We start from the raw sequence: 19071 nt of genomic DNA, 5'->3' as shown, positions 1-19071 counted from the left end.
AACTATCTACGAATCAAAATGCGGCTTTCGTTTTCAACTTTAGCATTTCTACTTTCATTTTATTTACTTCCGGAAATAGCTGAAGGTCGAGTGACGTCATTTTCTGTGTTGTCAAAAACATACATATTCCTGGCGAAATTGCATAAATATGTGCTGGCCGCCCTAAGGATATCAAGTTTCACTGAAATCCATTTAAAACGGCGGACGTAATTTACTCCATAAACTTGATGGTAAGGGCTAATGGGTTTCCGTACATTTGTCTGCCATAAAACAAAATGCCAAGCAGATCTACACTTCTTGGTAATGCAGGCAAGTAGTTCTCAACTGAACAGAAGGGGACATGGAGCTATAGGTATTCCCAAGCATCAGCCCCAGACAAATATGACATGCACTTCTGCACTTCATCGCGTTCATGTGAAGGAAGGTTTATTGGAATCCGTAATACACTGTAGAAACACATCTCACTACAAACTTCAGCGGCATTGAGCACAATCGATGCCACCTTTGTCCATTTCAGATACAAGAATGTGACAAACATCAATCTACATTTCAAGGTGACCGTAAGTATGAAGTTTCAAATGAAGGAGTACATTTTTGAGAGGTATAGTTAGGTACGGATGTTTTACATTTATCAACATAGCCAAAAAAATGTCTTGCACATCTAGAGTACATGTTGATTATATGTATAAAGTTCAGTTTAAATCATTTTATTTTGTAAAATTAGCGTCACAACATGAGGGCATACATGGCATCGATTACTTTGTGACCTCAATCTCCCTTTCCGCTGGAATAAATATGTAGTAAACTGCTTAACTTTATAACATTTATTCAACATTTTTAGCAATTTGTAAGATATAGTTTATTCGGTTAATCGATTTTAAAAACATTAGGCTAGTCTGTGTCAGGTAGAGTTCATGAAGTGTGAAATTGTATTTGTGAATTTCAAGCAATTTTCTCCAGTTAAATTTATAATTTTGTTTCAGTGTGCCAAATGTTATTTATAGTTGACTTACTATATTATGTTCTGTGTTGGGTATGTCTCCTACTAATTCAGAAATGTTAAATGTGTTCGCCGCAAAAGAGATTAGATGATCTGTTTATCTGTTTTCTGCTTCTATATGTTAAAGGTGACCGTTTTTCCTTTAAAATAATCTTCATTTTATTTCTTAAAATATTGCAGTTTCTTTTTCCAGTAGCGTTACCAATTTTCGTATCTATATGGTATGTTTGTAAAACGGTTTTTACTGTTATTGCCTTAAATTAATACACTAGTTATCAAAATTGAATTTGTACCTGTATGTATGATAATTTTATTTTAATATTGGTTTTAATTAAACTATAAGCTATTTACATCACAATCTTTGTCTACATCTACAGTAAGCTTTATTTTGTTACTTTCTCTCATTTTTAGCAGAAAATATTACTAAATGCGTTTTTTCCAGTCTTTATTTTGAAACATCAAATTTTTTTGCAGGCATGGAGGCATACAAGCGTTTGAAAAGAATGGCTAGAAATCATAAAAGGAGTATCCCAAGGATCTACACTTGGGCCTCTTTTTTTATTCAACATCTTCATAAACGAGATCTTCTTCTTTATTAAGAAATCAAACGTATATAACTATGCCGACGACAATATCTTGTCATTCACTCACCAGAACTTAAAAACGTTTAAGGAAACACTAGAATCTAAAAGCAGAGAAAACTAATAATTTGGTTTGAAATCAATTAAATGCAGACAAACCCAGATAAATTCAAGCAATATGCATAGGCAAGAAATCAAATAATGAGGACAAATCTTTCAATTTAAATAACAACAAAATCACATGTGAAGTTGAGGTCAAACTACTAGGTGTTACACTAAACTCCCTACCCTACATAGCTTCGACAGCCAGGTCCCCAACATATGTCGCAAAGCCACAAAACAATTGAAGGTCCTACAACGGTTAAGTAAATTCCGAAATATTCAAACAAGATTGGACATTTTTAAATCCTTCATCCGGTCCAACTTCAACTATTGTCCGCTCTTGTGGCATTTTTGTAGTAAATCAAATACCGGAAAGTTTGAAAAGTTACAGTTTCGTGGTTTAAGAATTGTTTATAATGATTATGAATCATCTTGTGAAACCTTATTTAACGAATTACAACTGAATGCTTTACATCTAAGCAGACTAAGAAGACTTGCTATTAAAACTTACAAAATGATAAACAACATCTCTATGAGATCCTTAGTCAAAGTAAAATCATCGTCATATTATTTCAGATACGAAAACGCAATAGATATACCAACAGTAAAGACAGTCATGTATGGCAAGCACTCTTGTAGGTTTGAGACCGTTCGGGTGTGGAACAGTTTGTCAAATGATATAAGGACAGCACAGGGGTACAAAGAATTTGTCAAGCTGATCAGCATCTGGACAGGTCCCAAATGTACCATGTACACATAGCTGCTTTTATTGTTTTCTTTGCTGCTTGGCTTTTTATGTTGCTTGTTTATTTGTGTACTTTGTAGTTGCGATTTCAGTTATAGATGTCTATTTTTACCAGTTATTATTATTTTCTTTTTCTGTGCTTTTGTGCTTTCTGTTTTTACCAATTATTTCACTTAATATTGCTTTATAACAACCCATCATCATACTGCTTGTTATTTTGATATTTATTAATATCAATTGATAATTTTCCCCTTGCCTTGTGGAATTTTCAGCGCATGTGGACTAGCCGTACATCTGGCAAAACCTAGTGAAGCTAAATTTAAACCGTTTTTTATTATCATTCATGTTTGTACAATAAGTCTTCGTATTTAACCGAGTACTGACAATTTAATGAGTAAAATGTATCTTACATTTTATTTGCTTACCATTTTTATTCAATTTACTGATCGCTCCTTTTCTGATAATATGGTACATGACAGATGCGGGTGCGGCACTTTTCTTGACATAATTACTTTTACTTGGAGAACTAGGTTTTGCCTTACACTTGTCACATTACCGATGGTTAACTGCTATTTCTTATTTATATCTATTGACTTGCTTTTACTTGCATGTATCAAATATATGCTTATTCCCTCTTATTTACTTGACGGGGGAGTAACCATGTCAGTAATATTATATCTACTGTAACAGGGTTACTTCCCATACCTTTTATGCGTTGCTTTAATTGTGTGCTTTTCCTTCACAGTCGCTTTTTAGCTCATCTGAGCTAAAGTCTCAGGATGAGCTATTGTGATCGCTCACCGTCCGGCGTCCGTCCGTTCGTCCGTCCACATTTTCCTTTAAACAGCATCTTCTCCTAAACCACCAGTTCAGTTTTGATGAAACTTCACAGGGTGTTCCGTGGATGGTTCCCTTTCAAAATTGTTCAAAGAATTCCTCACAAAACTCTGTTTGCCATGGCAACGGAAAGGAAAAACAATTAAAAATCTTCTTGTCCAAAACAAAAGGGCCTAGGGCTTTGATATTTAGAATGTAGCATCATATAGTGGCCTTTTACCAAGATTTTCAAATTATCCCCCTAGGGTCAAATATGGCCCCGCCCCAGGGGTCACATGTGTTATATAGACTTATATAGGAAAAAACTTAAAAATATTCTTGTCTGAAACCACAAGACCTAAGCCTTTGATATTTAGTATGTAGCATTGTCTTATGGTCCTCTGCTAAGATTGTTCAAATTAGGCCCCTAGAATGAAAAGTAACCCCGCCCCGGGGGTACCAGATTTTACATAGACTTATATAGGAAAAACTCTAAAATAAATTTGTCTGAAACTGCAAGGCCTAGGCTTTTGATATTTGGTTTGTAGCATTGCCTAGTAGTTCTTAATCAATATTATTCAAATTAGGCCCCTGAGATGAAAAGAGGCCCAACCCAAGTAGTACCAATTTTACATAGACTTATATAGGAAAAAATTTAAAATCTTTTTGTCTGCAACTACAAGGCCTAGGCTTTTGATATTTGATATGTCGGAGGCCCAAAGTTTTGCATTGAGATATATAGGAAAAAATAAATAAATGTCTGAAAGTTCAAGGCTTAAGACTTTGAGTTATATAGGAAAAAATACTTCAAAAATTATCTGATCATATTTCCTATACTGTTTAATTATAATTACCTGATGACCCCAAGTCATTATGGGTTACTTGAAAGTGACCTTGACCTACTGACCTACTTGTTTTGTTTTTAAGATACAGCCTTGAAATTTGGATGACATATACAGTTTTGCACATCGATCTTAACAGCATAGAAATTTGGACCACGTCAATAACTTTCGATAAAGATGTCAGTACTCGTCTTTAATGTTTTTGTCCTGACCTACTGACCTACTTTCTTGCTTTTGAAACTACAGCAAAACAATTTGAACCACAAGTCATGTATAATGTTTGATACAGATTTCATTACTCACTTGAATAACCTTAAAGTGGCATTATGCGCATCTTAATGCACATAGTGTGTTTTTGGTGAATGTTTTATAAATGCAACTTTCAGTTGCTATATATTTTAATGTGTTTAAAGAATGATATTGCTGCATAAGTATGTAAGTTGATGCTTTAACGAAATCAACTAATAAAATAAAAGTTCTTTTTTCTTTTTAATCTTCTACGCAGTGATTTCCCTTACCTATAAGTAGAGATTTCTGAAGTAGAAGGGAAGCAACTCCTGTGCGCAGATTTCCCTTACCTATAAGTAGAGATTTCTGAAGTAGAAGGGAAGCAACTCCTGTGCGCAGTTTGACTTTCCCCAGTCAAAATAAAAAAAAGTCATATTAGGAAACTTATTATTTCGTACTGGCAACAGGAAAAATTTTTACCCACACATCTATTTCAGCTGGATATTTACTTGAAAAGTGCGCATAATTCCACTTTAAGCATGACCTACTGACATACTTTTTTTAAGTTAAAGTATAGAAATTTGGATCACCTGTATAATTTTTTTGTACAGATTTCAATACCCATCTTGAATAATCTTGATCGTGACCTCCAGATCTACTTTCTTGTTTTTGAAGATACAGCATGGAAATTTGGATCACATGTAGAACTTTTATTACAGAATTCAATACTCATCTTAAATATTATTAACCCTGATCTGTTGACCTAATTTCTTGTCTTTGCAGCTACAGCAAAGAGATTTGGACCACCTATATAATATTTTAACAGACTTCAGTATTTATCTTGATGAATCTTTACCATGACCTTCTCACCTAGTTCTTCTTATTTCTGAAGCTTTAGCAAATAAATTTGTTTAAGCAAACAATTAAACTCAGGCCGTCTTGTTAGCTGTTATTATTTTACTACTGTTTGTCGGGAAATAGCTTTAAGCTAATGTTTTTATTATGTAATATTGAACGTTGAATAAAGCTTCTTGTATATTGTACCTTGTATCTAATTCTTTGCCTTGAGCTCGGCTGTCATTAGTTATTGCCATCTTCCATAATTATGTTCAGAGCGATAAAGATTTATATAGCAGTTACTTTTAATGAGTAAAAATAATTATAATGTAAGTCAGGGTTAGAACAGCTAGCTATTAACGGACATCTTATTACGTTAAATTATTTGCAAGCAATATGTCAAGTAATTGCTGAGAAAAAAAACTACTTTTGTCTTGGCCGAAATTGCCGATGCCGACTTAGGAGTGACAATAATAACTGTAATATTTTTAAACAAGTGGCACAAATGGCAGTCGATCGAAAGCAAATTCATATAAAGATAATAAAGATGCATGGTTTTTAAATGAGTGATTGTCAAGATCCGGGATAATATGAGATATTTTTGATACCTTGCCATGATTACAAAATTGTAAGTATCCACAACCAACACATATCAAAATTAATTAATAAGTTCGATTACATTTTTAATCTACTCGACTTCCTCGCCTAAAACCCCTCTCAAACAACTGTTAAAGAAAAACATGAAAACAACCCCTTTTATACCAGCTACAAGCTATCCCCCAGATTATGAAATGATATCTCATAACTTATCGCATTAGCCCTGTCAGCTATGTAGCCAAGACCATAGAGATGTATGGAGCTACATGCTATAATACACACCGACCCTAGCAGACCCCAGCATTCTGCAGAAAGTAACAGAAATTCTCTGATATGAAATACTCTAAGAAAAAGAAAATAAGACATTTATTATTATTATTATTATTATTATTATTATTATTGTTGTTGTTGTTGTTGTTGTTGTTGTTGTTATTATTATTATACCAGATTTATATAGCGCCCTTTTCATGATAAAAACGTTCAAATTTAAGGTGCTTTACATATAGCACACGCAGCCACAGGGGGCGCGAAATTCGTCCTCTACTAGTACAGACACAGAGCGATCTGACCAGAGGGACAGAGTGATTAAAAGCCCACAGAACAGACAGAGAGAACAGAGGGTGATACAGGCCTGTCCGGCTAACTTAGCCTAGCTCTTTGCGAATAGACAGTCTGGTTCTTTAACGTGCCCGGTGTATAGCACCGATACACGCGAGGCCGTCTTTCCTGAGAAGAACCAGTACATGCCTCTTAGTCAAGTGGGGGACACTCAAGAGCATCTCAGAAATTTTCAGTTCCTGGACCGGTATTCGAACCCCAGACCTCTGAGTTGACAGTGTTTCCACTAGACCACCGGCCCACCTAACATTTAAATTCTTTATAAAATTATTACACCATAAATAACTAAGAATGAGAAAGGTTTTATAATGATTGAGCATGTTGAGTCATACTGTCACAATTCAAATCAATTGATGTATTTCTAGCAGTTTTTATTAGCTCACCAGAGCACGAAGTGCTCAAGGTGAGCTTTTTTGACCGCCATGTGTCCGTCGTCCGTCGTCAACCAATTGACTGTTAACACTCTAGAGGTCACAATTTTGTCCCACTCTTAATGAAATTTGTTCAGAATGTTACCCTCAATAAAATTTTGGACGAGTTTGATATTGGGTCATCTGGGAAAAAAACTAGGTCACAAGGTCAAATCAAAGGAAAAGCTTCTTAACACTTTAGAGGTCACATTTATGACCCTATCTTTGTGAAACTTGGTCGGAATGTTTACCTTGATAACCTCTAGGCCAAGTTTGAAACTTGGTCATGTGGGGTCAAAAACTAGGTAAAGCATGTTAACACCCTAGGGGTCACATGTTTTATTTAATCTTCATAAAATTTAGTCAAAATGTTTGGTATCATGAAGTCTTATATGATTTTGATTCTGGATCATGTAGGGTCAAAAACTAGGTCACCCAGTCAAATTAAAGGAAAAGCTTCTTTACACTCTAGAGGTCACATTTATGAAGCAATATTCATGAAACTTGGTCAGAATGTTTAGCTTGATGACCTCTAGGCCAAGTTTGAAAGTGGGTCATGTGGGGTCAAAAAGTATGCAACCCGGTCAAATCAAAGGTTTCTAGGTCAGGTTTGAATCTGGGTCATGTGTGGGTAAAAACTAGGTCACCCAGTCAAATTAAATGAAGAGCTTCTTAACATTCTAGAAGCCACATTCATGAAGCAATTTTCATGTAACTTGGTCAGAATATTTATCTTGATGACCTCTAGGCCAAGTTTGAAACTTGGTTATGTGGGGTAAAAAACAAGGTCACCCGGATAAATCAAAGGTAAAGAATGTTAACACTTTAGGGGCCACATGTTTTACTTAATCTTCATAAAACTTAGTCAAAATGTTTGGTATCATGAAGTATTGTATGATTTTGACTCTGGGTCATGTAGGGTCAAAAACTAGGTCACTTGGTAAAATCAAAGGAATAGCTTGTTTATACTCGAGGCCACCTTTTTGCTTCAATCTTCATGAAATCTTGACAGAATTTATGTTTTTATAAAATCATGGACAAGTTTTAATCTGGGTCATGTGGGGTCAAAAACTAGGTCACTAAGTCAAATGAAAGAAAATGCTTGTTTACACTCAGGCCACATTTTTTGGTCACATCTTAATAAAAATTGGTCAGAATATTTGTTTCCATGAAATTTCGAACAGGTTAAGAATTAGCTCCGGTTGGTTAAAAAACTCGGTTACTAGGCCAAATCGAAGAAAAACACTAGAGGCCACATGTTTGCTCCAAACTTCAAGAAACTTGGTCAGAATGTTTATCTCCTTGAAAACTCAGAAAAGTTTGAAACTGGGTCATGTGGTTTCAAAAACTGGGTCACTAGGTCAAACATGTCTGTTATGGTGTGTTACTCTGGTGAGCGATCTATGGCCATCATGGGCCTCTTGTTGATAAAAGAAGATTGTAGGCGTCCCTAAGACTGACTTTTTAACCTCAAGTGTATACCCGAGTACAGGAGATCACAGAGTGATCTTGGCGCCCACCATTGAGCCATTTTTGAATGTTCCAAATTTCAAGACTAGCTCAAGGTCAAAATGGAGGTCAAATTTCATTTCGGTACACAACACTGTGCATGTGGTTCAGGCAATTGGTTCAAATTTGAAAGCAGTAGCTTTAGAAATGTAAAATATAGGTACTAGGTAAAAATCAATGTCAAATTTCAATTCAGAACACAAAATATGCATGTGGTCCAAATTAAAAGCCTGTAGCTTCGGAAATGTGAAAGTAGGTCACTAAGTCAATCTCAAGATCAAAGTTCATTTCAGTACACAAAACTATGCATGTGGTCCAAATTTGAAGGCTGTAGCTTGAGAAATGTGAAAGTAGGTCACTAGGTCAAAATCAAGGTGAAATTTCATTTCGGAACACAAAACTAAGCATGTGTCCCAAATTTGAAGCCTGTACCTTCAAAATGTGAAAGTAGATCACTAGGTTAATGTCAAGGTCAAATGTTTTTTCGGTGCACAAAACTATGCATGTGGTCCAAATTTGAAGGCTGTAGCTACAGAAATGTGAAAGTAGATCACTAGGTCAAGATCAAGGTCAACTCATGTCAAGGTTCATCTTGCCACTCAAAACTATACATGTGGTCCAAAGTTGCATGTTGTAGATATAATTGACAAGAAGATTTTAAAAGCTTTTTCCTATATAAGTCTATATGAACCATGTGACCCCCGGGGAGGGGCCATATTTAATCTTAGTGGGATTATTTGAACAAACTTGGTAGAGAACCACTAGATGATGCTACATTACAAATATCAAAGTCCTAGGCTTTGTGGTTTGGACAAGAAGATTTTCAAAGTTTTTCCCTATATAGGTTTATGTAAACAATGTGACCCCAGGGCGGGGCCATATTTGACCCTAGGGGAATAATTTGAACACTCTTAGTAGAAGACCACTAGATGATGTCACATACAAAATATCAAAGCCCTAGGCCCTGTGGTTTTGGGCAAGAGATTTTTCAAAGTTTTTCCCTATATAAGTCTATATGAACCATGTGACCCCGGGGTGGGGCCATATTTGACCCAGGGAAATAATTTGAATCATCTTGGTAGAGGACCACTAGATGATGCTACATACCAAATATCAAATCCCTAGGCTCTGTGGTTTTGGACAAGAAGATTTTCAAAGTTTTTCCCTAAATAAATCTATGTAAATTATAAAAATAAACAAAGGGCCATAACTCACTCAAAATTGTTGAACTAGTCTGATTTTCAGGGGGACACAACTAGGGTACCAATACATCATTCTGACAAAGTTTGGTCAAAATACACCCAGTAGTTTCTGAGGAGGAGCGATAACGAGAAATTGTTAACGGAAGGACGACGGACCAAGAACGCAGAGTGATTTGAATAGCCCACCATTTGATGATGGTGGGCTAAAATACGACTATTTTCTAGATATCTACTGGGTAATATTGTTACGATCCAGAGGGTAGAGGTCTCCTTATACTGGCTATGAACAAACAGGTTATCTGTCAAACGATCTTTGTAAATTATGCAGGTGTACTTTTCATAGGGGTAGTACGGTAGCTTGACTAAATCTAAGTTACAGTTCGCACGGAAGTGGGCTGAATATACCTAGCTTAGAGTAAATACGGTAGTCAGTTGAATCCAGTTTAGTTAAACACGGTAGCTGGCTTGATCTAAGTAAGAGTAAGTACGGTAGTAGACTGAATCTAACTTGGGTATATACGGTAGTTGGCTGAATCTAATTTAGTTACCATGGCAGGTGGGACCACTCTCAACACCTGATTAGTACAAGTAAGTACATGTATCAGGGTAAATACGGCAGTTGGTACTGGTAAACTGTAGTAATAAAGTATATTAATTTTGCCGACCTGTTAAGTTACTTTTTTCTAAGCACAGGAAACAACAGAGGACAATGTTGGCTTTCCATAACCTTGATAAGAATATATTGACTAGACTTTATAAATATAACGAGCGTATTTTCAAGATCTCCGTGTACGTTGTATAACAGCATTGCGCAAAACGCGTAGATTCTATAACAGTATATAGTATCCGTTGTGACAATAGTATAAGAGTTACTGTATACAAATAATATGAAGCACTGTTTCTTTAAAGATATATCAAAATGTTGTAAAAGTCTTTAGAAATAAGTTGAAAAAACAATGATCCCAGATCTAAGCAATTTACTTTTACTTCGTGAATTTTTTTGGCTTACTTCTAAATTATTCGTGATAAAACAGGAAATAACGGCGTAGGATGTATGTCCAAGAGGTCTGCCAGGTGACCAAAAATTGGGCAGCTTATATACTAAGCAGTGGTAGACCGACCCAAGGTTGGTAGCTGCTACCCGGACTTGGTAGTGCTGACCAAAGATTGGTAGAATGTCCGCTACCCAAAACGGGTAGTGACCCAAAATTGATAGAGAAAACTGTATTAATTCTGACAAGAAAATGGCCGCTAAAATCTAATGAAAAATGCAACTGACTAAGTTTAACATTGAATATTGTAATAACTACGGTAACAACCTTTATCAAACTACTGTATATAGGTATATTAGAGAGGTTAAATTACTCGGCCGTAACTACCCCACAATGCAAGAGATAAAATGGCGTATACAGTAGGATTTGTAAAAATCAATAACATGTTTTTACGTTTAAAAATGATTTAAACGTGGATTTAAACACTGAAACTTGGCTAAAATACAGCTTCAATACCATAGTTTACGAAGGAATCGACATATTTAACAGACTTTATGGAATAACAATGAAATAAGCGTAAACACTCGGAAAGATTAGGATATCGCGGAATCATGTGGCTTCGACCTAATGTCAGGAAGGAAAGTCTGGAATATTTGAACAGATACACTATGAAAAAGACAGGAAAGATAAAAGGCAATCACTGTTTGTTTAATGTGTAGACTGCCGGATAAATATTTCTTGTCACAATACATATTTTATGTATGGTGAATTGCCACATGCTTCGCACGAGTACGGAGATTTTGAATACCTAAAACACTATGAAAAATAAAGGTAAATGTTCACTTTGTTCAAGTTTTGACTAGTGTTCAAGTATAAAGTAGTGTTTCAGCATAATAAATTAGTTTTCAAGTATTATTTTATAACCGTCAGCGTCTGAACAACCGGTTCATAATGGTAACAACAGGTCAGGTAAAAAGTAGGAGAGTTAATTTCAGTCAGACTGGAAAAATAATCACTTACAATTCACATGCGATTCTAGTATTGTGGGACAATATTTTATTTAATAAATTCCGAGTCTAATTACCGACGATGTATCTTGCTCGGCATCAGTGTCGGCCTGTACTTCCCTGTGTTGTCTAATGAACTCTGATCCTTTCTGTTCCCTTAGAAACACACATCCTGGGAACCACCTTGCATGTTCTTCCCATGGACCATCACCATATTCCCAGTTACGTAACCCGCCTCCACAAGAAAAGCACCTTACACAGTCGCTGAAACCTGTACAATAGAGCATTGTAACTGTTTTCATGTTTGTATGTTTCACCGTCATTGTCACAAAGGATACGAAATATATTGAATCAGTCATTGACATCATTACTATATAAGAAAAAAACATGTTTAAACAATGGCTATTATCATTTACAAAAATCAGAATTGCATCGCATTTAATCAGCTATGATTAGATCCAAAAACCTTATTTCTAATTGTAAAAATATGTTCAATACTTCGTTGTTCATCGAAAACCCAAAGTTGGTGATAAATCATTTGTAAAAATAATTGTAAAATATCTATTAGTTTTAGATGATTATCTAAAAAGTAGATGTAGTTTTCTGGTTTACATTCGTGATGCATATATATATTTTTCATTCTCCAACACCCTTATCCAAAAGAACAAGAAAACATAACAGTACTGAGACGTGTGTATAGTCCTGTCTGACAGGATATCTACCTGCGTAAAAGAAACCAGCAGAAACGAGAAGTTCTGGGTCTATTATATCACAACACGGCCACCCAGTGAATGTGTCCATTCTGTGATGATAGTTTGCATGATCGGGGTACTTATGTCGTGGCAGTGTAGAAGTAGTGGTACCCCTGCTTGCTTCAGACTGCCGACTTTGCCTCTGTACGTAGACCTCTCCACTTCGGATACTGCCATCAGTTACAATACTTCCGCCTCCTGTAGCACCTTGAACTTCGCTGGCATGAATCCCTACGTTTCTTTGATCAGCTCCTACGATAAGGTGACAATCTGGTGAGAGTCTGGCATGTATATCTGCAACAGAATCACCCTCCCTCCATCCGCGGTACTCAAGTCCACACGAGAAACACGTGACACTGTCTCCTGATCCGTTGTAATAGAATCCGTTTGACGCTAGACGTATTGGCATTACGGGTGAATTAAACGGAAATGTTTTGAATGTTCCATACCTTGCCCATTCATACCTCATCAACCCGGAAGTACTATTATTATTTTCCAACTCTTTAAAGTACTTTTCCAGAGACGAAGGGAGAACCCAACACCTTTGCCTTGAAAAACGACTAAACGAAAAAAGATGACTATAGTCGATGTCCTTGCTTTTTTGTAGTCTTTTACTCAAAACGGTTTCATACGCATCCATTTTCCAGTCTGAAATATCACTTAAGTTCTTTGACTTTGTTCTGTTATACCGATTTATGATAGGTGTATTTTTCGAACTCAGAGAAAGCCATATTACAAAAACATACCAGCAGCAAACTAAAAATGATAGCAGTGTTACACTTTTTTGCTTATTTCCAAAACAACAAATTCCTCTCTGTTTCAAATATGCACAAGATATCGCAGTAATAATACTCATTTCTGTAATTACACGCACTTTATCTGCCACGGATATAAAACATAAAATCGTTAAACAAATGACAATAAGGCGTCGTGAAGTTCTCGAGAGCATTTTGAATCGAAGTGCGGTGGGAATAAAGTTTAACTCATATATATAAGGTAGAGATATAACTTAAAATAGATTTTAGGGTTTCCAAGGTCTATACAAGTACTTTACATACGCTGTTCACTTAAACCATTTATATCAATAATACTATTTGATAGGTTACCGCAGGGCAGGGATAACGAGCAGTGCCTATCACTACCACTGTTTTTCTTATGAAATGTTAAGTCTGTTTTAGTTTTAGAAAATAACCATTTTATGCACTCCGCTATAAGCTGGGGTTTCGGAACAAAACCTCTGCATTCTGAAACAAAAGCAATAAAATGCAAAAAATAAAACAAAAAAGACAAAAGGAACAGCGATACGATAAACTGGAAGACTAAACAGAGAGAAAACTTCAGTAGAAGAGATATTTAAATTTCCAAAACGTCTCATCCGTGTCTTGAACCTACATCTATATTTAACGTGTGCAAAAGTCTGACAACTTTACAAACTGCGCAAGATTTCCTATAAAAAATAAGCTACTGTATATCGAATAAGTTAATTTTACGGTTTCTTGTGCTGATTAAATTTGAACACAATGGGTATAGAGTATCGAGATGTGTATGTGTTGAACATTTCAATATGATGCTTTCTATACGCCCGAAGGAACGTATTATGTTATGGTCCCGGTGTCCGTCCTCCGTTAGCAAGTTCGTTTCCGCTCTGTAACTCTTGAACCCCTTGAATAATTTCACAGAACCTTGACACAAATGTTCACCATACCGAGACGACGTGCAGAGCGCTTCAACAGCCAAGTTCTTTAAATTTTTCTCCCATCCTCTGATGTAACCCTTCGGGCGTATATTGCCCCGCTTGGCGGCGCTCTTGTAGTATAAAGTATATTCAGGCATATGTTTGTTGCGTTTTCATAACTTGCCAGTGTAAATACGGATCGTAGCGTAGGTATGTATTGCTCTACTAACCTCAGCCCCTGTAATGAATACCAAGCCCTGAAGTAGTGAGGTATTTACGCTTTGCACGGGCTCAGGTTAGTATGGCGGCGCATACCGACACTGAGGCTCGGTATCTCATTTAACGCATGGTCATGTATATTACACATTAATGTGCAAAAATGATGAAGGCTTTGGGTGTGTCGCACATGTATGATATAGAAGGACCGGCGGAGGTTTTGACATGCAGGTGTAAAACAGGTTTCAATATTACCACTTGCAGTAATCAGTTTTAATAAATAACAACAAATTATGATGTGCACAGTGAATCTCTTTAAAATGTAATTGCTAATATATTTATTACAGATGTCTTATGTCATAGGGCATGACAGTGTTGTTCTGAAATTAATTGTTTTACATCTTCTTAAATAAAATATAAAGCATACTAAAATTGTTTTTGTTGTAATTAAATCGAGTACACCCCTTTTAAGATTCAGTGTAACAATTTCACCCAAATATTATTTACTATAAATCCGTACATCTTTTCCATCCTATAACCCTATACTTGACATAATAAATTACCGTTATCCTTGTCTACCCCGGTCCCCAACCTGAATTGTACTAATCTTTAATCTATGTCTTTGTATTGCAATAATCGAGAGCAAGTGTAAATGCTTCACTGCACTTGCCTTCTTGATGTAAATGCATATATAGAGAGTTTACATAAGAATAATAAATATATTATCTAAGATAATTATTGCTTTGTTTCAGGTTAGTACTTTTACTTCTTTAGTTACAGAGCTTATTTATAAGTGTATTAGTTTTTATGACTTTGATGTAAATTGTTCTAAAATTAGTATTTCATGTAATATTGTTAGGACATCAAGTGTACATGTATAATTGGAATTCAATGTATTGTATAAATGGTAAATGCTTCACTGCACTTGCCTTCTTGATGTAAATGCATATATAGAGAGTTTACATAAGAATAATAAATATATTATCTAAGATAATTATTGCTTTGTTTCAGTTTCAATATTTGTTCACTGGGACAAACAAGTGATCCCAGGTGTGTAGCACCCAAAGAACCCACATCTACCAGTAAAATATAAATATTTGGCAGAAGGGTCGAGCTAGCCTTCGGGCACGACAAGGAGAGCCCTTCGTCACTTAACCAATGAAAATCTATACGAAAATATTGCATATATATAAAAAAAATAAACATATGAAGGCGGCAATGCAAATGTAACTGATTTAACAGCTACCTCCGAATTTGCTCAGTAAATTGACAACGAGACTTCGACTAAAGATTTTGCGAGTTCGATACCCGGACTTGGCTTGTGTTCTCTGTTATAATTTGGTAGAAAACACGTTCGATGTCATTAATTCTTCACATTGCAGTAACGTAGAGAAGTTGTCAGTAACATGCAGAGGGCAAATCAGTATGGAAGGTTAATTGTCTAAGGATTTTAATGGTTTACATGACCAGAGTAGAAATGGAAGTTTCTTTCCTTTCAATAAGTCAAGACATGAATGCCTTTACGCGCCCTTTTATAGGAACCCTGCAAACTGCACACTTCCGGATATGTGGAGCACATTTCTCGCATGAAACCATGTGTCCGCATGGTATAAACACCACATTTGAATCACTGTCCATGCAGATTTTGCACAATAGTTGTTTTTTCAACTTTGTGTTTTCTTCTTGTAACGTATCAGAATCTGAAAAACAGGATAATATTTAAAACGCTACTTTGTTAACGTATGTAATAATTACATGTTTACTTTATATATAACTTTTGAGACGGTTAAAATACACTGGTGATAGGTGTGATGATAGTGTTGATATTGTTGTTTTTGCAGTACAGAGACGTAAAATAGAAAGCAAGAAATATATGCTGAATGGTTAAAATTACAGTATGACAACAGATGAAGGGGTAGGCATCCAGTTACCTTGGTGTTGCATATTATCCTTTGAAAGACTCCTGATGTCTGAAGCACCAATAAAGTGGCAAATTAACTGTGTTATAGTTGTAACTTTAAAACATGACGGTCACAGCCCCGTCATGCTGTAATAGTATTGACAGGTCATACCTGCAGGAGTAAGATCGGATGCAATAGTTCTGCTAGATTTTGCATTATGTTTCACTTTGTTTTCAGTTTCGTTGTTAATACGGATGTTGTCGATAAAAATAGACCCTTCTTCTGATATGTTCTTCTCTCCCAAATTATCCCTTTCGACTTCTTCAGGGTTGTCAATTAGATGTATAATAACTGATTCTATCAAAATTTGATCACCTTAAATGTAAAAAGGCGGCAATCAAGAATACTTCTTTTGTATGAAACAATTATATTCTCTTTTTAGGCGGGTATATGAAGTATTCTATAGCACGTTTTAAATCACAAAGAAATTGACAAAACTTCACATACAAATGCTTTATTGTTTGTGTTTCGGTCAAGTACTCTAACTTTTATATGATAGTATCGGAAGTAATTTAATACTGATACGTGTATTTGGAATTACACTTGAACGCGGAAGAATATTAAATATACCTCACCTATTATATGTGACCTACCTATATCAGCATTTTGTTTACAAACACTCACAGGATATATTTTTAGAATGATTACTCAACATTCGGAATTACACTTGAACGCGGAAAAATACTATATTATGTGTGACCTAATAATACCATCATTTTGTTTACAAACACAGGATATGTTTTAGAATGATTACTCACCATTTAACTTTAACCGATGAATCGCTTTTCTTACGTGGTCGAAAGAATATGAAATACCCATTTCATTTAGCTTATCTTTGACTCCGTATGCAATCGTTCTTTCTACTTCAGTTTCGTTTTCACATATTTTGGCCCCAATAGTATTATTACCCGTTTCATGAAAACTTCTGTTGCCTCTAAGGGTTCGTAAGGCCTCATCTCCAGAAACGATCTGAAAAGTTACAGCAGAATTTTAAATGGCTACATAATAGAAATGAAACAACTTTTAAATCTAGAATCCCATTCAAAAAAGTATCTCTTCCTTCTTACGTAGTTTTTATTATTAATAGTTACAAATCTGAGGTAATAGTCTTGCTTAGATTAATAAAAGTACTAATGATGTATTTTTGACACTCGAACTGGTAGACTTGTAACGTTAAAATTAAGGATTCAATTTTTAAGCAATAGTCTTCCTTCGATAATTAAATAATTCGATAGTTACCGCTTCTGTCGGTAATTCGTCCTCAGAATCAGTGCGTGTCTCTTGATACTGTCTAATGAACTCGAGTCCTTTCTGTTGCCTTAGAAATTTACACCCTGGAAACCATCTTGCATGTTCTTCCCATGGACCATCACCATACTCCCAATTACGTAGTCCGCCTCCACACGAAAAGCATCTTACACAGTCACTGAAACCTAAAAACGTTTAAAAAACATTTACTTTTTAAAGTTTTTAATTGATTCTTTAACCTCTGACAGACATCACTTCATGTATATAATAAAGTCAATAATAAAAGCACAGAAACTTTTATGTCTATGGTATTTAGTCAATCCGATATTCTTACCCGATTGTACGATGTTTAGAAAACAACTTGGGTTGGAATTTTATAGACGGATAAACATTTATAGACTTAAAGCGGATTTAAATTTAAGGTAAGTATTACGTGATACCAGCATAAAAGAATCCCGCGAACACTAGAACCGCAGGATCTATCACATCTTGACATGGCCATTTTTTGAATGAATCTGTTCTGTTTTGACTTTTTTCAAAATCCGGATATTTGTGATTAATTCGTTGTAAAGATCCAGAATCGTTGGATGCTTGTGACTGTCTAGACTGACGTTGTGCATGTACAACAGCATTATAACTTTCTCTGTAATTTTCTGTTGTGTAATTCGCACCGCCAATAGCTCCTTCCATAGGGTATTCAGAGCCATTCGATATCGATTCGGATGTTGGATGTATTGGAACATTTGTTGAGTCAACACCTTTCATAAAATTACAGTCTGGAGACAAACGTTTATGAAGGTCATCTGGTTCATCGCCTTCTTTCCAACCGCTGTATTTCAGTTTGCACGAAAAACATTCGACAGTATCCTTAGTGCCCGTATAGTAGAATCCATTAGAGGCCAGTCGCATCGGTGTTACTGGAGATTCCATCGGAAAGTTTTTAAATGATTCGTATCTTCCCCATTCATAATTCATGAATTCTACTTTATTGCCATTTTCTGCTTTGTTAAGATATTCTCCAAGTGAAAAGGGTAAAGTCCAGCATCTCTGTATCGGTGTGCTTGCAAACTCTCTGAGAAAAGGCAACTTTGACAACTTTCCGTCATTATTAAGTGATATGTTTACGTCGTCTTTTGTGTGTGAATGCTTCCGAAAATTTTGTACTGATGCCTCAAAAGTTTCTATGGCAGCCACACAGCCAACAGTAACTACAAGACATTTCATGAGAAAGTGTATGTGTTTTCCATCATTTTTTAAATAAACACTGATTTCTTGTTTCTGAGTAACGTTATCATTGAATTCGAGATAAATTATTTTCTCGAGGGTGATGCATGCTATCAGAAATTTTTCTACTAAAACACTAGTAAATTTTCCCGCTTGTAATAAAATCTCTAATACAAAACAAGCAATTAACACAAGTATCCTCAGTGACATTTTCAAGCAGTTTAAAATGACGAAAGCATGAGGAAGGTATATATATAAACATACATAGAAAACATAATTAGAAATCCAATAAGGCCTATCCTTATAAACATATGTCAATCTCAGTGAAAAAGTGTTACGAATTTTTCTTCCTACCAAACGTTATCAAACTATTAGCTGCAATATTTCTGACGTAATATACAACGTTTTGACACATAAAATATCATTATTAAACATTAACATTAGTGATATTAAATTATCTTTTTCATATTTCTCTTTGTCTTAATTATCATCATCATCATTACCATTAT

At 35.4% G+C, this 19071-nt stretch overlaps 2 protein-coding genes across 2 annotated transcripts in view; both read right to left on the bottom strand.

Moving 5' to 3' along the window:
- Window positions 1-13190, bottom strand: part of LOC128556575 (uncharacterized) — a 31637-nt gene extending 18447 nt beyond the window's left edge. Inside the window, exons 1-2 of the mRNA XM_053542087.1 lie at window positions 12209-13190; window positions 11564-11757 (exon numbers count right to left, since the gene is read on the bottom strand). Coding sequence (XP_053398062.1) covers window positions 11564-11757; window positions 12209-13187 — 1173 coding nt within the window. The 5' untranslated portion in view covers window positions 13188-13190. The remainder of the gene's footprint in view (window positions 1-11563; window positions 11758-12208) is intronic.
- A 1629-nt stretch (window positions 13191-14819) lies between these two features.
- LOC123552754 (baculoviral IAP repeat-containing protein 7-like) lies at window positions 14820-18767 on the bottom strand. Its single transcript, XM_045342493.2, has 5 exons — window positions 17779-18767; window positions 17330-17523; window positions 16849-17059; window positions 16202-16405; window positions 14820-15829 (listed from the first exon to the last, which is right to left on the bottom strand). Exons 1-5 carry the CDS (start codon window positions 18560-18562, stop codon window positions 15633-15635), a joined length of 1590 nt encoding a protein of 529 aa, XP_045198428.2. The 5' UTR covers window positions 18563-18767; the 3' UTR covers window positions 14820-15632.
- Window positions 18768-19071: the final 304 nt, after the last annotated feature.

This window comes from Mercenaria mercenaria, chromosome 4 (genome assembly GCF_021730395.1).
Source record: "Mercenaria mercenaria strain notata chromosome 4, MADL_Memer_1, whole genome shotgun sequence".
NCBI classification, from domain to species: Eukaryota; Metazoa; Mollusca; class Bivalvia; order Venerida; family Veneridae; genus Mercenaria; species Mercenaria mercenaria.
Note: the sequence above shows the minus strand (reverse complement) of the source record. Positions and strands in the feature narration are given on the sequence as shown.

Coding starts and splice junctions, on each gene's coding strand:
- LOC123552754 (XM_045342493.2), bottom strand. CDS start 18,562: ATGAAATGTCTTGTAGTTACTGTTGGCTGTGTGGCTGCCATAGAAACT. Junction 17,524..17,778: donor CGCGGGATTCTTTTATGCTG/GTATCACGTAAT, acceptor AAACGTTTTTAG/GTTTCAGTGACTGTGTAAGA. Junction 15,830..16,201: donor ATCCGATCTTACTCCTGCAG/GTATGACCTGTC, acceptor CCTGTTTTTCAG/ATTCTGATACGTTACAAGAA.